Source organism: Salminus brasiliensis, chromosome 8, assembly GCF_030463535.1.
Source record: "Salminus brasiliensis chromosome 8, fSalBra1.hap2, whole genome shotgun sequence".
Taxonomy (NCBI): domain Eukaryota; kingdom Metazoa; phylum Chordata; class Actinopteri; order Characiformes; family Bryconidae; genus Salminus; species Salminus brasiliensis.
In genome coordinates, this window is record NC_132885.1 from 18,981,824 (window position 1) to 19,001,708 (window position 19,885).

The 19,885-nt window shown below is 40.2% G+C and overlaps 4 protein-coding genes across 18 annotated transcripts in view; 3 read left to right on the top strand and 1 right to left on the bottom strand.

The window, feature by feature from the left end:
* Positions 1-2,367, top strand: part of mycbp2 (MYC binding protein 2) — a 60,903-nt gene extending 58,536 nt beyond the window's left edge. For all 14 annotated transcript variants that reach the window (XM_072685973.1, XM_072685982.1, XM_072685975.1 and 11 more), the window contains 3 exons: positions 260-367; positions 888-1,053; positions 1,189-2,367. In XM_072685973.1, coding sequence (XP_072542074.1) covers positions 260-367; positions 888-1,053; positions 1,189-1,304 — 390 coding nt within the window. In that variant the 3' untranslated portion in view covers positions 1,305-2,367. The remainder of the gene's footprint in view (positions 1-259; positions 368-887; positions 1,054-1,188) is intronic.
* Positions 2,368-3,212: 845 nt separating this feature from the next.
* fbxl3a (F-box and leucine-rich repeat protein 3a) lies at positions 3,213-8,843 on the top strand. The gene is made up of 5 exons (XM_072685996.1): positions 3,213-3,472; positions 4,339-4,699; positions 4,934-5,056; positions 5,149-5,320; positions 5,490-8,843. The coding sequence occupies exons 2-5, from the start codon at positions 4,340-4,342 to the stop codon at positions 6,128-6,130; spliced, it is 1,296 nt and encodes a 431-aa protein (XP_072542097.1). The 5' UTR covers positions 3,213-3,472; position 4,339; the 3' UTR covers positions 6,131-8,843.
* A 128-nt stretch (positions 8,844-8,971) lies between these two features.
* cln5 (CLN5 intracellular trafficking protein) lies at positions 8,972-11,639 on the bottom strand. Its single transcript, XM_072685998.1, has 4 exons — positions 11,490-11,639; positions 11,001-11,175; positions 10,291-10,516; positions 8,972-10,193 (listed from the first exon to the last, which is right to left on the bottom strand). Exons 1-4 carry the CDS (start codon positions 11,594-11,596, stop codon positions 9,703-9,705), a joined length of 999 nt encoding a protein of 332 aa, XP_072542099.1. The 5' UTR covers positions 11,597-11,639; the 3' UTR covers positions 8,972-9,702.
* Positions 11,640-12,223: 584 nt separating this feature from the next.
* On the top strand, positions 12,224-16,827 carry rsph1 (radial spoke head component 1). 2 transcript variants are annotated; one of them, XM_072685143.1, is made up of 8 exons: positions 12,224-12,339; positions 12,429-12,542; positions 12,712-12,817; positions 12,917-13,007; positions 13,936-14,071; positions 14,157-14,228; positions 15,005-15,119; positions 15,961-16,827. In XM_072685143.1, the coding sequence occupies exons 1-8, from the start codon at positions 12,289-12,291 to the stop codon at positions 16,044-16,046; spliced, it is 771 nt and encodes a 256-aa protein (XP_072541244.1). In that variant the 5' UTR covers positions 12,224-12,288; the 3' UTR covers positions 16,047-16,827. The 2 variants fall into 2 exon arrangements, with proteins under 2 accessions (XP_072541244.1, XP_072541245.1); XM_072685144.1 differs by having other exon boundaries at positions 14,157-14,219.
* The last annotated feature ends 3,058 nt before the right edge of the window (positions 16,828-19,885 follow it).

Below are 19,885 nucleotides of genomic sequence, written 5' to 3' on the forward strand. Positions count from 1 at the left end.
TATGTTTATTCTGGTCCTTTTAGATTCATAAAACATCAAAGTAAATATACACATCCATATCCCAGTACTATAGACCATAAGGCATGTTGTGAGGTTTAAAAAAAGCAGGGCATCACTTTTCTTGAAAGTTTTGTCATTAACATTAATTGACATTTAGGTCAGTTAAGGTTAACTACATATTGCAGTGCATTAAGCAAATTCTCAGCTGTAGTTTTATTATTTCGGCTGAATTGTGAGCTGAATGTTAAATATTCTGCAGGCCTATTTTGGCGGAGAGGCACGCTGTGATGCAGAGGCGGGACAGGGTGATGACTACGACCCCAGTGAGCTCATCTGTGGAGCATGCTCAGATGTGTCCAGGGCACAGGTTTGTGGGAAAAAATAATTATTAGTAGATTTTCAGACACGTTTGGGCTCCTGAGTAGTTTTATTAAATGGGCTTCACTTTACCTCAAGCCAAAGAAACAGATTTCTGATTGAGAGGGAGGGCTATCCTTTCCACCCAGAGAGAGTGAAGCGAAGTTGTAAGTCTCTCTGGGATTCCTGGCCAAAGATTGCTGTGAAATCATGGGGTATCAAACTGGTGATCTTACCAATGAAAAGGTCAATGCTTAGACAGCTGCATCACTCATGAGCCCCAGGCTACTTTTTAATTTAACAGTAGAATCCCTTCATTTTTAAAATTTTGCATAGTGTGACCCATGTGATAAATTTTATCAGCATAGGAATTAATTTTTAACATTTTTCTATGTAGTATAAAAGTGTGCACTCATTGGTCTTTGGAGCAGTATTGAGCTTTGCAAAGATATTATTTACCATTGTTGTGATTTCTGGTCACACACGTTGGTCTATTGAGGGTCATATTGAGAACAGTTTCTTTTTTGCAGATGTGCTCTAAACATGGGACAGACTTTCTTGAGTACAAATGCCGTTACTGCTGTTCCGTCGCTGTGTTCTTTTGCTTTGGGACCACGCATTTCTGCAACGCCTGCCATGATGACTTCCAGAGAATGACCAGTGTTCCTAAAGAGGAACTGCCACATTGTCCAGCTGGTAAGCTTCAGTCTATTTTCTTTGGAGAAATACACAATTATCCTCCATTATATAATGTATAATCTCATTACTAGTGAAGAGTGGGGGGCAGATTATCCAAATATTTAATACTTTTCTCTCCTTCTTATCTGACAGGTCCTAAGGGTAAACAGCTGGAAGGGAGCGAGTGTCCCCTACATGTTGTGCATCCTCCCACTGGAGAGGAGTTTGCCCTGGGTTGTGGCGTGTGCAGAAATGCCCATACCTTCTAAATAGTCAGGCCCAGTTTGACTCCCTATTTGAGCCCCTCTTTTACCTGTCCTGCTAAAACGGCAGACTCCTGCACACGCCTGGCCTGTGAGCATTCGCCCTGGATGTCTGGTTCTGAGGAGGCAGCGATGAGCCATTGTGCTTCAGGATTCAGTTTCTCTGTGTCAGTGGACCCTGAAGAAAATAGGAAATGAAAAAGAAAATCTATGGAGAAAACTTGTGTGACGTGTTTGCATGCAGCCGTTGTAACCCTCGGCTCCCATAAACGTTGCACACCACCCGATCACTGAAGTGTAACAATATGTAAACTGACTCTTTTTCGTAATCCTGTACAGTATTCTCCACAATTGAGTGCATCATTGCTTGGCAGAAATGATTCTGGTAAGATTATATAAGTGGACTGTCAAGAATGTTATGTTGGGAGGAAAATAGTGTACGATTTATCTAATCTTGTATATAATGATAGTATCCAAAATAGGTGTATTCAGATGTTGCTACTTTACACTTCAGTTTTGTTTGATATTCTGGGTTTTGTTTCGAGCCAGAACTTTTAATGAAGTGCAATACTGGGTGTGCCTCCTATCTTGCAGCTGTAAACATATGGAATGTATGTCAATAAAAGCCACTGTACATTTTTATACAGTGATACACGCCGTTGTGTTTTCCCCTGGCAAGTATAACATCGTCTCTGTGCTCAGAAAACGTGGATGGGCCCACATCTGACATGTCCGAGGGTCATTGTGAACCCTTTTAACTCTGCAATGGTTTAATGTGGTACAAACCCTTTTCTGTCTTTTCAAAAACGTTAAAGGTGAGTATGTTCTACCATTGTATTGTAAGAACAACACAGAATATTTGGGCTGGGGCCAGTCTTCACACCAAAAAAAAAGAAGAAAAAAAATAGAAATTGTGAATCTTTTTGGAAGTGTGAGAATGTGTGGAAGTGTGATGAACAGCTGCTGTAAAAGAAAAAACTGCTAATTGTAAATCTGCTCTGTATTATCTGTGGTGGATAGAGTTGGATGGTAATAAACCAGATTCTCTGTTCTGCAAGGTACATTACAAGGATGTCTTGTGTGGTTTTTCCCCTCCTTGATACAATAGTCATTCGTGTCATTTTCAGGAATGAGTGCCCCTTGTGAAGACAAATTATTTTTTTATTATTATAATTATTTATTTTATCCATTTCCATAGCTAATGCTTTCCTACGCTATCCAACACTGTTGTTCAAAACAAGGATATGGTCTGTCCCTGTCTTTCATATAGTTTTATACCCACTGCCTTTTCGGTGCATTAAAATACTCACTGTAGTTACAACACCACTTGAACAAAGTCCTGGGTGGTGCTTTACAGCACAGCTTAAGCAAATCAAGGGTCGTTATTAAATTCCCAATAGGTAAGTCATGCTTTAACCCATCTTCAGGTGAAACTGACTAGCAGTAGGTTTTAAAATCAACAGTGTTTATATATGGGTTAAATAATGGTTAAATGGCAAAATTGACCAAATATCATGCTACTCTAATATATATATAATTAATTTATTTATATATATATATATATATATATATAATTAATTTATATATATATATATAATTAATTTATATATATATATATAATTAATTTATATATATATATAATTAATTTATATATATATATATATATATAATTAATTTTTATATATATATATATATATATATATCATTAATTTTTATATATATATATATAGTTCATTTGCTGTATCATTCAACTGATTAAAGCTCCTTTCTTCGGGGTATTCAGTATTTCTGGTAGTGAGTAAACACGCTCACAGTGGGTCTCAGCCTCTCAGCACAGCGCCTGTCTGAACAGCCCGCCTCGTGTTTGAACACTTCCCATGATCCTTTGCTCGCCGTCAGAACAACATCGCCATTTTCAGGTCGGGGGCGGCAGCAGAGCTCCAGCGACGGATCGCGGGAATTAGGTCAGCTGGTAACGGACACGCAGAAACGGGCTCCCAGCAAAACAACACCTTCACACCAGAAGATTAGAAGCGTCCGGTTCTTTAGCGGACATCCAATGCCCCGGGTCTCTCTGGTTCGGATGTTTTGGAGTGTGGGTCCGGGCTGACAGCACAGTGACCGGGTTTCACCGCTTCAGATTCAGCGACGTCAACTGATTATAAACAGAGCAGGTAGCCGATGTTTATGAGACACTGCTTGACAGAAGGACCAGCAGAATGACGAGCTAGGTTAAACAGTCGAGCGGTTAATGTGACTAAATGTAGCTAGCAGATTTATTGAGCGTTGGATATGAAGGTGAGGTGAGCTAATGCTCCCCGGCTGAGTGGTTAAGCTGTGTGTCTCAGCCTCTGGCAGCTGGTCTCAGCCTGTGCGGTCGTTACGTGCAGTAAGCGCATGTAGCTCGCGCTAGCTGTGCTGGCTAACCTCGCTAGCTCGCTAATTAGGTACAGACAGTGCTGCGACTGACGAAGCTGCCCCAGCCAGTCAGTCTGCTTCACCAGAACTAGTGCTAGAAGTTTAGTTAGCCAGCTGCACATCTTATTGGATATGTAGCCAGTAGCTAACGTGCAAACTGTGTAAAGGGGTTATTCAGGCTGTTTAGTAAAGTCAGTGTTTATATGCGGAGGAAAAGCTGTGCATGGTTCAGGTGGCTGCAAGTCTTCATCTTTTTTGCATGTTTGACAGTTCTTCACATTGTATCATGACATATACACCAATAGAAATTACTTGGAATGTATATTTTTACATGTGCAAAGTTGCCATTTTGTGTAACATATTTGATATAAGCTGTATATTTTAATTTCCACATTTGTTTTTGCTTGGTTAGTTGTTTTTTTCCATGGTAGAAAACTTGCTGTACGTCGTTAGGAAATAGGTCTGTATGGCACACAAAAAAATGGTTGCTGTTACTGTTATTGTGTCTCTCTCCTAATAACCACTATTCTTGTCCAAAAATACATCTGTTCAGGTCAAGACTCAAGTCTGCATTGAAATGTAAAGAATAAATGTCTTTATTGCTATTCTTGTTTCACCTAAGAATGAAAAGAAGACTGAGCAGAGACCAAGAGGGCGGTAGCAGCTCCTGTGAGGAACTGACGGAGGTTTGCAAAAGAGCTAGATGTCCTAGTGAGAATTCTGGAGATCTGGCATCCGACTGGGCGTGGCTACCCCAGGAAATACTGCTGCGCATCTTTCAGTACCTGCCACTCCTAGACCGAGCCTTCGCTGCTCAGGTGTGTCATGGCTGGAACCAAGCCTTTCACATGCCTGAGCTCTGGAGATGCTTTGAGTTTGAACTCACCCAACCTGCAAGCTCCTACCTAAAGGCCACCCATCCTGATCTCATCAAGCAGATCATCAAGAAGCACTCGAATCATTTACAGTATGTCAGCTTTAAGGTGAGAGGGTTGTCAAGGTATTTCTTTCATGATTAATATAAAAAGGAACACTAGAAGGAATGCAAAAGTATACCATAACAGCTCCACAGGCTCAGGATACGTTCTGACTTAGCATGCGTTTTGTCTCCAAATTTTGCCGGATTGTATGTTTGCTTTAGTAGATTTTTGGTCCCAATGTTGCCTTCTGATTGTTTATTTTTCGCACTGTGTAAATTATGGACCATGCCTTTTTAGGTGGACAGCAGTACAGAATCAGCAGAGGCGGCATGTGACATCCTCTCTCAGCTAGTAAACTGCTCACTAAAGACCCTCGGGCTCATTTCTACAGCACGGCCGAGCTTCATGGAGTTACCCAAGGTAAGCTGTCATATTAAAATAAATGCAAAAAAAAAAAAAGAATGCTAGATGGCATTTTTTTGACCGAATCGCTTTCTTCTTAATATCCTCAGTCCCACTTTATCTCAGCGCTGACAGTGGTGTTCGTCAACTCCAAGTCTCTGTCGTCACTCAAGATTGATGATACGCCAGTTGATGATCCATCCCTCAAGGTCCTGGTGGCCAACAACAGTGATACACTTAAACTGCTGAAGATGAGCAGCTGCCCACATGTCTCACCTGCTGGTATGTCTTATTATTACTGATTTACTAAAGAAAGATCACTTTGCCACAGAGGCATCCCACAGAGTTTCTTGCAGTACATCATGGTTACATATGGTTTACATACATTACATCTCTTTAAATTTTATGTCATTAACAGAATTGCAAATTGTACCTTTACTGCTGTCTTCAGGTATCCTGTGTGTTGCTGATCAGTGCCATGGCTTGAGGGAACTGGCGCTGAATTACCACTTGCTGAGTGACGATCTCCTCCTTGCACTCTCCTCAGAAAAGCATGTGCATCTGGAGCACCTTCGCATTGACGTGGTGAGTGAAAACCCTGGTCAGCAGTTCCATACTATCAAGAAAAGCAGCTGGGATGCCATGGTCCGCCATTCCCCAAAGTTCAATCTGGTCATGTACTTCTTCCTCTATGAGGAAGAATTTGGTCCATTCTTCCGTGATGAAATTCCTGTCACGCACCTCTACTTTGGCCGCTCAGTCAGTAAGGACGTGCTCGGTCGCGTGGGCATGAACTGCCCCCGGCTTGTGGAGCTTGTGGTCTGCGCTAATGGCCTGCGGCCACTAGATGAGGAGCTCATTCGCATCGCTGGACGCTGCACGCACTTATCCTCCATCGGCCTGGGGGAGTGTGAAGTGTCGTGCAGTGCGTTTGTTGAGTTTGTGAAGATGTGTGGCCGACGCCTCTCACAGCTGTCCATCATGGAGGAAGTGCTCATCCCTGATCACAAATACAGCCTGGACGAGATCCACTGGGAGGTGTCCAAACACCTTGGCCGTGTCTGGTTCCCTGATATGATGCCTACCTGGTAAAACCTTTGCAGGCCAGTTCACTCCTTTGCCCTTTAGGCAGTAAACCATCATCCGCTCACCCGTTTAGTTTTAAGAAGTACTGTGGAACTTCCCTTCATGTGTTTGAGATCTTGATTTTTATATCAGTGGCTTTTGTGTTACAAAATTGAATCACAGCTTCTCCACAGGATCATGCTCTTCATTAGAATTGTATTTGTGCTTGTTTTTATGAGACTGCTGCAATTGCTGTGAGTATATGCTAAAAAGTATAATATAAGCTTGTATCCAGCTCATAATGAGGAAAACTACAATGTAGTAAAGCTTTTGTACTGTAATTGAATCACATAATAGAGCACACAAAAAGGCCAGCATAATTTTTAACCATGTTAGGCTAATCGTTTGTGTAGTCCCAGTGTCCACATTTTTAGTCATTCTTCTACAGCCTAAATTTAGGATTTAGGAGTGTTGCTCTTGCCTGACTCCTTGGGTTTGTATAAATATTGCAGTTTTCATTTATCTATGTTGTTTCAGATATTGTGGGGAGTGAGTTGTTGTCAACGATAGTGGAGGAATCGAGGATTTATTTATGAATTATACTGACCTTGTCCAGAAGGTAGTGCTACTGAGCAACCATCAGCTCCAAGCCAACAAGTCATGGGATTTAGTTTTTTGATAAAAAGTTGTTTTTTAAAGCGAAGCTCAAGGCAAGGAAGTGTGACTGGCTGCTTTCTTGGCTTTGAATAACTGTGGTTGACACAGAAGTGCATAATTTTAGAACGTTCTTTGCTCAGTAGCACCTTCTGTCTTGTACCATAAACATTTGCAGCTTTATTGTACTTGCTCTTCCTGCTTACATTCTCATTTGTTATTGTGTGTTTTTCTTCAAGTACATTATATCAGTCTCCTTGTGCTAAAGGGACGAACTTTGGCAAAAAAAGGTGTTTCCAAAAGCAGACTATTTGGCCCTGTTTTGAATGTATGGCTGTTGCATTACTAGTAGTGCTAAAACATGAAGGTAGGAATTGGAGAGAAAAGGCTCATTTATACTCCTTTATGTTTGAAAATGTACTGCCCACATACTTGTATAGAAGGGTTTATCAACACAGATATGTGCGCACAAGCAGGGGGCAGAAAGCAGCCTTCTTGCTGGAGAGCAACAATGACAAGGAGTTGGGAGCGAATATGGATAGAAAAAGTTTAATATTCCGAGGGGATCCAAAAATCCCAGCTCCTTAACCAAAAATCTTAGAAGATAAAACATATGAAACACAGAATAAAAACAGATCCAACTCTGAAATTGTATTTAATTATTGAGGTAATAAGAATTTACTAACAGTGCGAAATCTTCATTGATTACAGCAGCTGACTAATGTTACAACCTGCTGTTGTTTTAAAATCGGTTTGTAATCAGGAAACCATGCATCTATTCATCCTTTAGGTTGGCATGGATGACAAGGAACACATCCACTAGAGGGCAGTTCAGAGTCAAATATAGGGGCATTTAAGCCATGTCCGTTTTTTTAATGTTGAGCATAAATGAGCCTTTAATGAGGGTAGAAATAGCATAGTAAGTCATTTTGACTGTAAGGCCTGTATAGATCCACCATAAACAAAAGGAGAGTTGGGCTTAAGTCTTTGATGCACACAGAATTCAGATACTACCTATGAATTTTGTAATCTAATTTAAACAGATTTCCTCCTGCTAAGGCAGTGATTTTTGTACGGTTTTGTACAGTAAATATAAAGCACCTTAAATGCAAACCAAATGAATCATATATGATATGTATAATATCTAAGAAATTATGGTTTTGTTGGTTAATCTGTAAGTAAGCATTGAGTTCTCTTTGTCAGGAGAGCGTATGAGTGTAGCAGCAGTACGTAGTGAAGCTGAGGCCGCATAATAACACCCTCAGTTCAGACAACCTGAGAGAGTAGGGTAAGGTCATTTAACTTCGAAGGAATTTGAAAGTGTCTTAATGAATTTGTGGCATCTAGAACCAGTAGGTATGACTTTGCAAAACCAATAGACCAAGTGTGATCTAATTCAACATCTTGCATCTTGAACCTTGTTCTGGTTTTGTTTCACCCATTAAATAGTTTGTAAAATAGGAAATGTGTTCTGAATCTGACTGCATGTTTCAACATTGTTTCAGTTCAAGTAGCTCTCGTCGCTGGATTGAAGCACATCTTTTTTTTTTTCCTTTAAGAAGGAAGTCCTGTTATGTCTGTATATATAAAACGCTGTGTGTTTGATTATGAATAGAAATGTACTTTTATTTCTCTTGCATCCAAACTCTGTCAGGGTTTGAAGTTTTAAAGCTGATCTTTCGTTTGAGTGAGAATGCTTCTTAGGTAGATCTCCTACCCTTCCTTGTAATTAGATTTAATTATTTGTATAACTTATTCTTAAACCTTCATATTAATCAACCAATTGCATTATAATGTTTTCATCTTTTCAGAGGTGGTAATAGAAGCTTAAATATGTTGGTTTCTGTTAAGTTACACTTGATGAGTATACCTCTGTAGAGCTATCTGGTAGAATTGGATTTAGTCTTATGTTCAGTTTGTTGAGTCAAGATCAAGTTTGTCGATGCTGTGCTTTTGCCCACAATCCCAGCTGTCACTCTGTACATACCGATTTACGAGTGAAATCTCTGAAATTGACTCCTAGCCAGTGTCATTTAACATACACCTATAATTTTCAATTGTTCTAATAAATCCATCAAAAATAAAATTCCAGATGTTTAGACTGTTCATTTCAGAAGATACCAGATTTGTGCAGTTACATTAATAAAGCAGCTTGGATTTTTCATATATAGCAAAATATCACTGAAATATTACTCCAACAATAATTAAAGGGCATGAAAAAACTCCTCCTAGCTTTTAATAGTAATATGTAATATGTAAACACTGCCAAACTGTCCAAATGTACCATCCACTCCACAGCCAAACAATGGAAAAAAAAATAAACTTCATTCATTGTTTTTGTGATGTAATGAAGGCCAACACGTCACATCTTCAACCTTTTTCACTGACAATGTGAATCTAGTAGCTATTCTCCACATAGTGTCAAAATAAAACATGATCAATGGACCAGCTGCAATGTTTTGTGATTTAAAATAAAATTAGTTTACATTGCCCTTCTTTCAAAGCTCAGTTTGTTTCCCTTCTCCTGTAAAGTTACCATTTTGGAGAAAAGAGATTTTGCATATTGATGTCCACATACTCAGCATACAGCATACATAGCTAAGCCCCACCCATTTCCTCTGACGTTATAAAGAGCAGACTGTGTTTAGAACAATGCAACACAATGCAGCCAATCAGAACAGTGCTTATTTACTTATTAGTCTTAAAAAGCACAAAAACAAGCAGTCTGTTTCATTCTAAGGGCTAAAAAGTGATGATGAAAAATTAATAATCTGGTTTTGGTATATACAAATTGTCAAATATGAGCCCATTAGTCTGTAGTTAGTCAGACTTGTTAGATATTCACAATTAACAAGTAATTCACACAGCGTCTTTCTGACTGTAAACTTACACCATGATTATCATCCAATCCTGGCAGTAAAATCCTTTACGTAAAAAAGCAGTCATTAGTGTGGCAAAGGAACTTCCTCATAAGTAATTTGGATGTAAGGTGCCTTCATTGGTAAGTGCCAGTACTCAAAGTTGTAGTACAAATAGAAAGTCTTCTCCAGTACTACTTTTTTATAGGCTTCCATCAGGCTGAGGACGAACTGAATCATTGACTGATGAGGCTGGAAAGAGTGGTAAAACTTTCTGATATCTGCAGCCAGAGCTTTCATGGAGGATTGACCGAAGATAGTGGCTTCATCCCCGAGGTAGGTCGGCTCTCCGCTGTACAGGTATATTTTGGTGTAGTTTGTCTGACTTTTGCTCGAGAGCTTGGCTCCCAGCTCTTGTATTTTCCTGTATGTGCGATGCACAAACTGTGAGCAGTCATACGACTCAAACCATGTAGTGGAGTTGGGCTCTGGGTCTGACCGCACTGTCCATGTCTCATAATAAATCCCTGTCTCATTGTCCTCCTGAACCCATCGTGCCAGATTGTTAAACTGCTCACCTAGAAGAAAAGAGAAAAAACAGTGACCTTTGTTGTTTAGCAAGTGAACAGCACGGTTAACTCAAGGCACTAAAATCCTCTGCACTGAGCGCTGTACCTGACATTTCCCCCACTTTCTCCAGCGTTCCGTTCTGTTGCCAGTGCTCATCATCTATGCCCTCGAAGAAGCAGGCAGCTCCTTGATTACACCAAAAAGGAGCTGGTGTGTCCTCTTTTTCGTGAGGAAAAGTGCAGTTTCCAAGCTGGAAGAGCTCATACCATTCCATAGTATAATTTCTTTGCGTCTCTGAGCTGGAAAACCCAATGGCATCATGCATTATATGCTAAAACAAAAAAAACAGAAGCAGGGTATTCGTACCAGCATACTGTGATCCATGATATCCATGTTATCCATGATATCCATGATAACTTGTGTTATAAAGACTGTAAAATATCAGTGTCTGTGTGGTTAAGTAAGTTAGGTAAGTTAATGACATTAACTTTATCTGATCATGTGATCTCTCATAACAAACGCAATCTAGCTAACATGTCATCACTGTTATGCAAAAATCTCATATCTCCAAAATGGCAACCAGCATGTAGAAAGGAAAAAAAAATCTTCAGTCTAATTTAAAGTCAAAGTAACGAGACTTTACTGCATTGGAGCATTTCTATTGCTCCATTCATCATGACATCTCGCCACCATGTAAAGGAGAACTGCCAGATTCAGATTATATCAGAAAGTAAAATGAAGATGAAGATGCAAGATTTCTGCTTCACAGTAATGATACGTTGTTGTACTGAATATCTTCTGCATGAGGAACTTACAAACTTTCCCAAAAGATCCCCGTATTTAAATTCCCACACCGGAGTCTGCAGACGAAACACCGAAATCACATCAGAGTCCCTCATGTAGGGAATACGACCATCTGGGTCCCCGGTGGGACAGAAGGGATAGAGTGCTTGACAGTATGGGTCAGTGTCTGGACGACGGTCAAATCGCCTGTAAATGGGCCAACAGAGAAACACACAAGAGTGTGAGTGAGGCCTGTAATCTAATACAGACAAGAGCGCTTCCTCAGCCAATAGCAGCATTGTGGGCGACCTGACAGTGCAGGTCACTATAACGCCGGTCAGCTGAGCTGTGGACTATAAAACAACAGGCTAAGTATTGGTATTGGACTGGTTGAAAGATTAATGCTTATCTAGAGTGATGTTAAAAGTCCAGGTTAAAAAGCAGAAGTTACATCGCTGCAGAAACACAGCTCAAACAGAACTGTTAAGATAGGAGATAAAACACACAGTCAGCGCTCTTACCTATAAGGAACAGGCCAGACTTGCATCCCATAAATACTCTGAGAACTGATCAGAGCAAGGACCCAAACCTGGAAATGCGAGCAAACAGCGGACGCTGGACGTTTCATGTTGGACTCCGTGGAGCGAAACTTTCCTCCACTCCGTCCTCTCGCTTCCTTGTTTCGCTAAATGACAGCGATCACGTGGTCCTCACAATCTAATCAACATGTGTGTCACGAGGGCCTCCCTCCCGCACGAATTCCCTTAAGCCCCGCCTCCAGCTCCAGGATTGGCCAGGAGCTCAGTGTAGCACTGTAATTGGTAGGATTGTTTATGAATATTAATTACATAGCCACGCCTACGGCTCAAAGCGGAATATTTGTCAGAATACTAGATAATAAATAATCCTGTTATTTCGTGTTACAGAGAGTTTTTTTTTTAAATATATGACAGAATAAACACAGAAAACGCAGTGATATGTTAGTTACTAAAGTTGCTAAAATAACTCAATGAAAACCATGAAAACGTATCCATAAACGAGCTGACTTTAAAAAAAAAAATGTCTCGCAGCTGCACGTCTAGTCGGAGCAAACAGTTTAACCACAGTAGCAGCAGGTTAAAAATATCCTTTGGGGTTTTAAATGAAAGAAATGAAAGAAACCCCCCGGAAAAAAACACGGCTTCTGCGCATGTCTGTTGTAGCCCGTACACGCGCATTGCCATGGTAACAGTAAACGTTTCTCTAACGCTCCTCGACTGCCGCTGCTGTTTAGCGAGCACTAGCTCATTATTTCGCTCTTCTGTTACCTGATAATAAACAATGTCAGATTCCGGATCGGAAAACTTAGAGGATGAGCGGACTTATATTGGAGTAAGTAGCTAGCACCAGCTCTGTCACTTTCAGTAGTTTTTCGTCAGTATCACCAGATCTGGGGGTGATTACAGCTAGTTGTGTTTCAGGAGTATGAAGGTGAGAGGAATGAGGCTGGGGAGAGACACGGGTCTGGGAGAGCAGTGCTGCCCAACGGAGACATTTATGAAGGACTGTATAAACACGGGGAAAGATCCGGTCGGGTAATTTCTTTTGACACTTTAATCATGCATCAGCAAAGCGTGCATAGAGGATATCTAACTTCTAACACTTCGACGAGTTGAAACTTAGACCCCTTTACACTCAGTTTTACCCACTGATGAAATATTGGTGTAAGCAGGCTTGTATTAGTTACTGTTTACTGATTTTCAGGGAACATACAAATTTAGGAGCCGGGCTCGATACATAGGGGAATATTACATGAACTTGAAGCATGGACAGGGTATTTTCTACTACCCAGATGGTTCCAAATATGAAGGTGAGAGGTACTTTAGATTCGTCAGAATAAGGAAAGCTTACGACACCATAGGTGAATAATACCAACTATCTGGTTTGCTTCCTTTCTTTTCTCTGTTAGGCTCCTGGGTGGATGACCAACGGCAAGGTCACGGCATTTATACATATTCTAACGGGGACACATATGACGGAGAGTGGCTGCAGCATCAGAGGTAAGACTGTTTACTAGATGGCCATCTTTGCAATGCTGCCAGACAGTTATTTCAGTTATTTCCAGGCGTCTACCTCTATTAATGAGGAGAGACTTTTCTTGTCAAAAATCACTGATCAAATCTGAGCAAAACGTCATGAGTAGTTTGTAGAGTTTGGCTTAAAAAGGCAGTTTGAGGGTGGTTCCTCCACTCGTGGTGTAACCAGCATGCTGATTAGCTCATTTAGTTGAAAGGAGGGACTATAAGAGTAGACATGATGAGCGTTACAAGAACTCCCATTCATTTTTCAACCAGTGGTTGGTCTCTTCATTTATAATGTCTCTACAGATCACATACAGAGATGTTTTGGTACTTTTACTTGCTCAAGCCTGTCTGATCTGGAAGAGAAACTGGGGTTGTTCTTAAGAAGAACATTTCTCTTAAAGCCCACTTTTCACAAAGACTGTGACTGTCACCAATGTTTATTATTTTGGATTTGTTCAGTTTCCTTGGACAATGGTATTCATCATAGCTGAGAGTAGCTGCAAACAATTCTGAGGGCCTGTGACTGACAGGGCCCAAAAAATATTAGAAATGAATTTTTTGAAAGAAATTATTAACTTACTATCTTTAATATACTGTACTTGTAATGTACTTGTAAAACTTACCAATTCGTTTCTTGTTTTTGGAGAGAAAAGTAGCTCTAAATCAATGTTTATCAATACTAAATCACTAAATATATTTTATCTATCTATCTGTCTCTGTAAACTGTCACTGGGTAATAATAATAATAATAATAATAATAATAGTAATACATGAAGAAAAATCTCTACAGATCTATTAGACTATTCGTTATTAGACTTAGGATAAGTAATGTTAATCCATTTCTTCTGAATGAAAGTTTTATCCGCTGCCTTTTCTTAACCCTCCTTATCTGTCTGCCTCACAGGCATGGCCAGGGAGTCTATACGTACCATGATACAGGCTCTAAATATGTTGGCACATGGGTTAAGGGTAAGATGGAGTCTGCTGGAGAGCTTATCCATCTAAACCATAGATACCAGGGCAACTTTTTCAACAACTACGTAAGTCAGTTCTTTTCCTATAACATTCCCTTTGCTTAGAATGGATACATGTGTTTCTATTGCATCATTATTTCATTTTTCCCAGCCCTTAGGTCCAGGGAAGTATGTATTTGACAGTGGCTACGAACAGCATGGAGAGTACTTGCAGGTGGAGCAGGTCTGTTTTTGGCTCAGTACATATGAGTTGTATGGAAGATATTTTTTTTGTGGCTGCATTCCAGTCAGTCAGCTTTCTTCTCTGTTGGATTATGATGACTGAAAGTATGCACATGGCACTGTGAATTCAGCCACATGAAATGAAGACGTATGTGACCTAGTGAAACAATAATATAAACAAGATGCTGTCTTTCAGATATAAAGTATGGTGCACTTGATACATGTTCTAATTGATTAAAGTGTCTTCCCCTGCTGAAACTCCAGCCAGCACTAGACGAAGGGACCGTTAAGGATGGGAAGGCCTTGATGTTGCGTTCCCAGCATTCTCTTCAGGCTGAGCGCTATATCTCCATAACAACCTTAGGAGATGAGGTTCTACGCGACCAGATCAAGAGACTGTTGCTGTGCCTCTCTGTTCTAGTGTAGTTTGACTGTGGCCTTTGTGCATGCCAACAGAGGCTCATGAAAGTAGAAGATCTACCCTAACGTGCTTATTTCTGTCACTGCTAGAAGGTTTGGCCTTAGTGAATCCTCTTAGTTGAAGTTGGACACTGGAGTTTCAAATGTTTTAAAGTTTGATGTGTGTGTTTTTTATATAATTTATGCTTTACAATATCTACATTTTGGTCAACATGAGCAAACATACACATCAAGCCTTTTAAAACATATAAGTATCTTCCAAAAAACTGGAACAAAACTGTGTGAGTGCAGTAAATAGTAATAGTGTAAGTTTGCATTAGTTAAGCTCTTCCTGAATTGATCATCTTTGGATTGCAGGAGAAAGGAAATGCAGAGGAAGAGGAACCTGTCACCACCACTATACTGAAATGGAAACCCAAAGCTGTGACTTGTCTTTCATTCTGTACCTCAGCTAAGGACGACGTCTCTTCTGGTACACACATACAATACACACATACAGGAAACATCTGCCGTGGTTTGAAGTAGCTGAAGTTAGTTTGTATCTTGCTTTTATCACTTCATCGACACAGTCAACATGTGGAGGCCTCTGCAATGTTTAGAACTGATTGTTTATCATCAAATAATTTAAAGCATGTCTCAATTTAAAGCAAATGCCCATCTCTGGTTGTTGAAGACACATTGCCCTTCACATTTTAGTTCTCCCTATTTTAACACACCTGATTCAACAAACCAGATATCATAAAGGGCAAGGGGTGCTCCAGGATGCAGGATACTCTGCGTTGATGTCTAGAAGCAATTCTTGCCTGGAAGTGAATCGACTTTCATTCGCAAGGCATGGAACACGCCAGCAGTCCCTGTCTAGACTGTGTGGACTACAGATTTTTGCCACTGCTGGTAGACCTGTATGATCGTACGCTTCCACACACCTGCAAATTCAGCTACTTCCTTCACTCTATGGGCTTTGGCACGCCCGAATACAATCATTCATTGTTGATTCTCACTTTCCACACATCGAACGAGACATTCACTGCACTGGAATTAAATCTTTGAACCCCACAGGTATTTACAGTACGATCATCCTTGTGCAATGTCATCTGTAGGAGCCTATTGTTACTACCACCTTAAAACACACAAGGGGAGCTTAATAGAAGCCTGTGCCACTGAAAAAAAGCTTGGCAGAGATTCCATTACATTAGCTTTACAGCACTACAGCAATTCTTAGACACTAAACATGTATTGACTGATCAGCTGCACTGTGTTGATTTGTTCCCAATGATTTCTTTGAAAAGCAAAAGTCTTTGTTTTCCTTGTAGGTCAGGGTTTGTCTGAAGAGGGAACAGAACAGACCACTTACGAAGAACAAAAAGAAGAGCAGAGCCTCATTCAAGAAACTGAATAATCTTCAGGCCTAATGCTTGAGTGACTGTGTGGGAAATAAGACAACAGTGTGTTTATTTTTTCTGATGGTGGATATTAAACTCATCTTTACTGTCACTAGTGCCTGTCTGTTGTGTAGCTGAACGCAGGACGTGCACAGAAGGTACCCATGAATTTGTATGCTCTGATACAGATCAGATGCCAGTGGAAGTTGAATTGTATCCACCATCACAGAATATTCCTAATACAGTCAGCAGGGGGAGGCATTTACTACCTGGTGCCTGGTGGTTTTATGGGTGACTGTTTGTTTACTCAACAGTACAGCACAAAATGCTATTAATCACTCACATGCTTTTACAGCCTGGTTTCAGTTACCTACAAAATCCATATTTTATATTTATTGTTTAACAAATTACTGACATTAGCAGTAACAAATATATCAGTGACATGTACAGCATGTACACAGATTAATATACATAGAATACAACTACAGTTTTAAATGAAAGTCATTCGCTGTGCTCTATGTTAGAAAAACAATAATCATCCTTGATTAGATGGCTGCTTAGAAAGCAGGTGGACTGGCCGGGATGTGAATGTGAACTGGTACAAGTTTGCATTATGACTGAGTCACCATGGAGCTATGGTGGTGTGCAAACCTCGGTTACACCTTTCTTTACTCTTAGTACAATTTCTGCTTCCTCTTCAAGCAAGTCCTAATAACTGTTTGCAATACAATCACTAACAATTTACCTAAAGCCTGTTCCTGTATTACAGCAGCAAATGAAGAATACAACAAAAAATGATCAGTGGCAGATGCATGATTTATTTGTGCTAAAATAAAAAACCCAAATACAAAAATAACAGAAATAGCTTCTCTATATATGTCTTTACAATTGCCATTGTCACAAAGTTGCTTTACAGAGATCTCACAGATGTCTGCTAAACTCAGTTCTCCTCTGGCTGACACTGGATATCAGAGCAGGCAGAATTTCCTGAAAAGTAGGAAAATAGTAAGCAATGAAAGGAACATTCAGATTAATCAATGTTAAATAAGAATGAATATGAGCAATAAATCCATGTATGGACAGAATAGGATGGTTTGAACAGATGGGGAACTTAGTTTAGTATAGAATGTCTATGACTGAGGAGTTTTAGTGGGGCAGTCAAACCAGGCCCAAAAGTCCATATTATCCAGCTGCGGATAATAAAGATATTTGCAGGTGAGGCAAATAAAGTTGTCTCTGATGAAACTAGTTTACAGAACAGGCAAGAGGGAACACCCGATGAAGGTCTAAACTGGCACCAGCATCCGCCATGGTTGGAGCAGCCAATGATTCTGGAATGTCCTTGGAATCCTAGAAGTAATGACAACTGCTGAAAACTACTGAGCTACTCAGCTTGTTATAGTCATGGATCTATTGCTCATACTATTGTTAAACAGCCTCTAATAGTCTGGAAGATCAGAACTTTCTAAAAACTGCTCTAGGTTTGCTAGAAAGACAAAAACTCTGGAGTTCTGTGGACTGATAAAATATTTTGGTAAGGTATGTTCATGAAAAGAACACCTCTCCAACTGTTAGGCATGGGGTGGAGTGTTCAAGCTTTGGGCTTGTGTCACAACCAGTGGCACAGGAATCATTTCACTGGTAGAGGGAAGAAGCCTGTAAAAAGACTAGAGGCTTCTACAGCAGAATCCTTCTACACACACCTCAGAATCCTCATATGACTACCCCAGGGGCCCCTTAAAGGTTTCTCACAGTCCCAGACTTAAACTTCACCAGAAACCTTTAAATAGACCTCAAAAGATTGGCTTCCTGCAGCTGCTGCCCGCATCAGATTTAAAACCTTGACGCTGGCCTACAAAGCCAAGAACGGACCAGCCCCTCCATACCTGATGGCAATGGTCAAAAGCCGATCCACACCAAGAGCCTTTTGAGCCTCGAGTACGGCTCGGCTTGACCAGCCATCCCTCAAAATCCACGGAAGACAAACGTCCAGGCTTTTTTCTGTCCTGGCACCAAAGTGGTGGAACAAACTTCCCCTGGGTGTCTGAACAGCCGAGTCGCTCGCTGTCTTAAAATGCAGACTGAAGCCACCTCTTCAGAGAGCACTTGGACGAATAGTAGAGTGGTCACCTTATTGACTTGTGTTTAGTAGAGTCTAAACTTAGAGATATCTTAGAATTTTTTGTCTATTCAAACTAGCTGAGGTTATTTTTGGCTAAATAGCAAAGCCCTTTTGTAAGTGGCTCTGGATAAGAGCGTCTGCTATATGCCTTACATGTAAATGTAAATGTAAGAGCAGAGCAGCACAGGGGTGTTACTTTTTGTCAGTTTGGTCAAGTACTGACCAATCAAGGGGCTCGACTAGAATGAAACAAACACACACACTCACACGTCAAATCAAAAGCCAAGTTTTTAAATGTCTGGCAAAGGGGTACATTGAACTTGACTGCCCACCTTTTTGGGGTAAAGAGTTCAGCTACCACTGAGACACCACTCTACTTTCTGTAGAATATACACACAGTATTCATTACAGATATTCATTTGCAGTGATGTGATCATGTAAGGCTGAATGGTCTTTTCAAGCTGGTCTGAGTGTGTTTACACTTAGTCATTGTTTACATTTTTCCTTGCATGGTTTCACTATCCATTTAACATCTTCCCATGCCACTGTGACGAGAGTAGGAATGAAAGCAAGAAAGACAGCAAAGACAGAAGAGTTCGTTTGAAGGGAGAGTTATGTGGAAGTTCACAGGACTTGTGCTTTTTGGTCTAGATGGCAGTACAAGAGTGAAGAAATCGGCTTTCTGATAGACTGATCTCCCCTTATAACATCCCACTTCTCTTTATTAGAGCTGCTGGTTATGTTATCTAGACCTGAATGAAGAAAAACAGTGTGCGTTACTCTGTTCTGCTCTTCTGCTTATTTTGCCTCCTACTCATTTATCTATTTCTACAGAGGAAAACAACAATTTTACTCATTTACACTCATTTACACTCATTTTAACATTTTATTTGTGTCCTGCCTTTTTTCAGGTTGCCTTTGTGCAATGTTCAGTCACTGAAGAGTCACTGTTGTACTGCTCTGGTTCTAATACTGTCTGTCTTTCTTCGCCTGCTTTTCTTTGCACACACTCTTGGTTCATAAGCACAGCGGTGGTGATGAAGAGCTGGAGAAAAAAACAAAGAGGCTTTTTGAAAGATTTCCAACTATAGTTTGATCATTGCTGCACTGTTTTCTTTCCTGATTTGAATCCACTGAATGCATGTGAAAGCAAACATCCATGTAAAAGTTTGTAAAATCCTCTCCAGGTTTCTGTTTTCACATTCATAATTTGAGCTATTTTGAGATGCCAGGCAGTTGGAACACAACACTGGGGTGCTACTTTCTGGACCTGAACTACCCAACTCCATCCAGACCATACAGATTTGCAGAGTATATTTACATCTTTGTTTTGGTGGAACTGGTACATAAACATGAACACATACAGCTAAAACCAGAGGTTTACATACACTATATAAAAAGACACATATGCATTTGTTTCTCAGTCTGGCATGAAATCAGAATAAACGTTTTCCTGTTTTAGGTCAATTAGGATTACCAAAATTATTTCTATTCACTACAAATAATGAGAATCATTTGTATTACTTATTAATACTCAAAGTCAAACATTTAAATACATTTAATTAATGTTTGGTACCATTGTCCATTCCTCCTGACAAACCTGCTAGCACATGCCTTTTCAGCTTTGCCCATTAATTTTCAAATGGATTGAGATTGAGAAAACATTGACTTTGTTCTCCTTAAGCCACTTTTGTAACCAGTTTGGCAGTTTGCTTCGGGTCATTGTACACTTGC